This window comes from Sitophilus oryzae, unplaced genomic scaffold, assembly GCF_002938485.1.
Source record: "Sitophilus oryzae breed Bouriz unplaced genomic scaffold, Soryzae_2.0 scaffold_221_pilon_pilon, whole genome shotgun sequence".
Classification (NCBI taxonomy): Eukaryota; Metazoa; Arthropoda; class Insecta; order Coleoptera; family Curculionidae; genus Sitophilus; species Sitophilus oryzae.
Genome location: NW_022146776.1, coordinates 6,722 through 9,204, shown reverse-complemented (window position 1 = coordinate 9,204; position 2,483 = coordinate 6,722). Strand labels below are relative to the sequence as shown.

General features: G+C 32.5%; 1 protein-coding gene across 1 annotated transcript; it reads right to left on the bottom strand.

The window, feature by feature from the left end:
• On the bottom strand, window positions 1-2,242 carry LOC115884239 (actin-binding Rho-activating protein-like; the record flags this gene model as incomplete). Its single annotated transcript, XM_030902743.1, is given in 5 exon segments — window positions 1-135; window positions 585-677; window positions 1,474-1,645; window positions 1,842-1,984; window positions 2,180-2,242. Coding segments are annotated over 5 exon segments (606 nt in total), but the record flags the coding sequence as incomplete, so codon positions are not given.
• Between the last annotated feature and the right edge of the window lie 241 nt (window positions 2,243-2,483).

Genomic DNA, 2,483 nt, shown 5'->3' with positions numbered 1-2,483 from the left:
GCTTGTTTCAAGGTCGCCGTAGACGGCTATGCTTTCTTTAAGTTGGGCATTGGCAGCTGATATTTTTTCGTTCAGGATTTTGTAGATTTCTGGATAGGATTTGAGTAAGATGATTGGTACATGGTCGTCGCGCCTCTGTAAATAAACAAAAAAAAATATATATAGAAGGGTTTAAAAAAACGGGTATTTTTTATATTTAAACAAAAAAAAAGGTGTTTTAAATGGTTTAAAACAGTTTTAATTGTTTTAAATTTAGTGCACACATAATTTTTTGAAATGCAACTTCTAAATGGTAGATGGGACTCGAAGAGCCTCATCTTTTCATGATATTTTTTTTGACGTTTCGTGCACTACGACACGAGTCACTGTGATAGTTTTGACGTAAGAAACGTCAAAAGTTGTACGATCGAGACCAAATTTGATTGGTAGGCAGACGAAAGTAAGACAGATAGACAGACGAAAGTAAGAAGAAGTTTCAATTCAAATCAATGTTCAAATCATGCGCACACAATTTTTTTTAAAGAAATTTTGACAATATTACCGAAGAATAAAAATATGGATAGAGGTCATTGATAGATACTTACTTGGAAGAGGCATTCTCCTTCAAATTCAACCAACTGATATTTCCTGGCTCTTATAAGCATACCCACCACTTTATCTGAGATTGCCGTATAAATCTGTAAGAAAATTGTTACAAATAAATACAAGACTTTAAACTTAAGCATGGACATTAGGTATTTTTCTAATTATTACATGAAACATAAAAAATTCGCATCAGTGTCCAGGGTGAGTCAACGACAATGTGCATTATCTGTGTTTTCAGAACGAAAAAAATGATAATAGGTTTAGTTATCTAAAAATGTTTAAATTTTCAGATGAAAAACATAATATCTGTATTATGTGTGTATTGTGTTAAAACCAATATATTGGATCTGAGAACACGTGGGAATTTTTAGAAATAACGGGAAATTTTAACCGTGTCTTTGTAAGAAATTCTATTTCTGAAAGTTGGCAACATTGATCCTACGCCTAAAAATATTTGCACTTATTTTAAGACTCACCCTATATACTTATATGAAAAAGTTACTGAATTTTAATTAATCTAAAAATAAAAAAAATAGGGTGGTTCATTAAAAAATCATGTTATATCCGCCACACTTTTTAAAGAACCCTGTATAGGTACACAACAATAATTTTAAATTGTGTATCATAACATTTCTTAAAATTCTTAAAACAAACCAAAATAAGGAATTTTACTCTTATTATTGACTCACCCTGTATACTTTGTAGTCTCAAATGTTCTGTCAACTTACTAAAATGACTTAAAGCACAGAATATCTAGCTAGATATTCTGTGTTTAAAGGCTGATTTACACATATCCAGGTCCAGTACTAAATACTAAATACGTATAAACCAGCCTTAATAGTTCACGCTAAGGTGGCTATAATAAAATAATACAGTAAAATCACTCACCGAGAAAAGGTTTCCAAAACTGATAACTTTCCTAGGGTCATTTTTCTTCTCGTGAGCAGCGAACAGGGGTTCCCCGAATTGGTTGATCACTTCACACAACTGGAGCATCTCCCTGCAGACACTGATGGTTGCCTTGAACCCTCTTTGCTCAGATAGAGAACCTTTTGGAGGCCTGGAAAAAACACGATTATTTCTATGAGTCTATTTTAAAATGTTTTACTATTTTATACATAATCAACTAACATGATATGTACAATGTGTACTTTGAAAGAAAACTGTTGTCGAACTAATTACTATTTTTAGATTACTATTTATCAAGTATTGCACGCTAAATTTAGAAGAAAAAAACGTGTTTCATTCATACTTACTTTCCATAGTCTTCCTTTGATATTTTTGGTTTGCCTAAGCTAGCTACAGTGTTGCCGTTCGAGAAGGGGTTCACCGCTTGCTTTTTGGTGTGATTGTCAGAAAGATTGTTGAATAAAGCTACTTTTGATTTTAATCCGGCCTCCTATAACAAAAGAGAACAACATTTATATAAATAAGATAAAGTAAAGGTTAATATACAGGGTGTATTGTTCTCCCTCTAAGCTTGGTATATTTTATTTCAGTTAACTTTTGGGTAGGAATTATTATTTTGATTCCAGAAAATATGTAGTAGTTCTATGTCCACGGAATACTAGGACACCCTGTACAGAAAACATGCATTTTTGTTGGATAAAAGAAGGTGAACAATTGACAATGACCTTTCCGTAACATTTTGAATCATTGCCAGAACATTTTTCTTGATTTTCTCGACTTTGCGTCAACGGTTTATTTGTTTGAGGATGTGTATATAATGGGCCGGAAAGCTTTCTTTTAATCGCTTATTTTGGCAGTGGCTAGTTCATTTTACAGGTATATGTATATATACCCAACATAAAACGCATATAAAATGTTGGCAAGAGACATCATATGTGGTCGTTACGTCAAAAGAATTATTCAAAATGACCAGCGAACAGCTTTTTCCA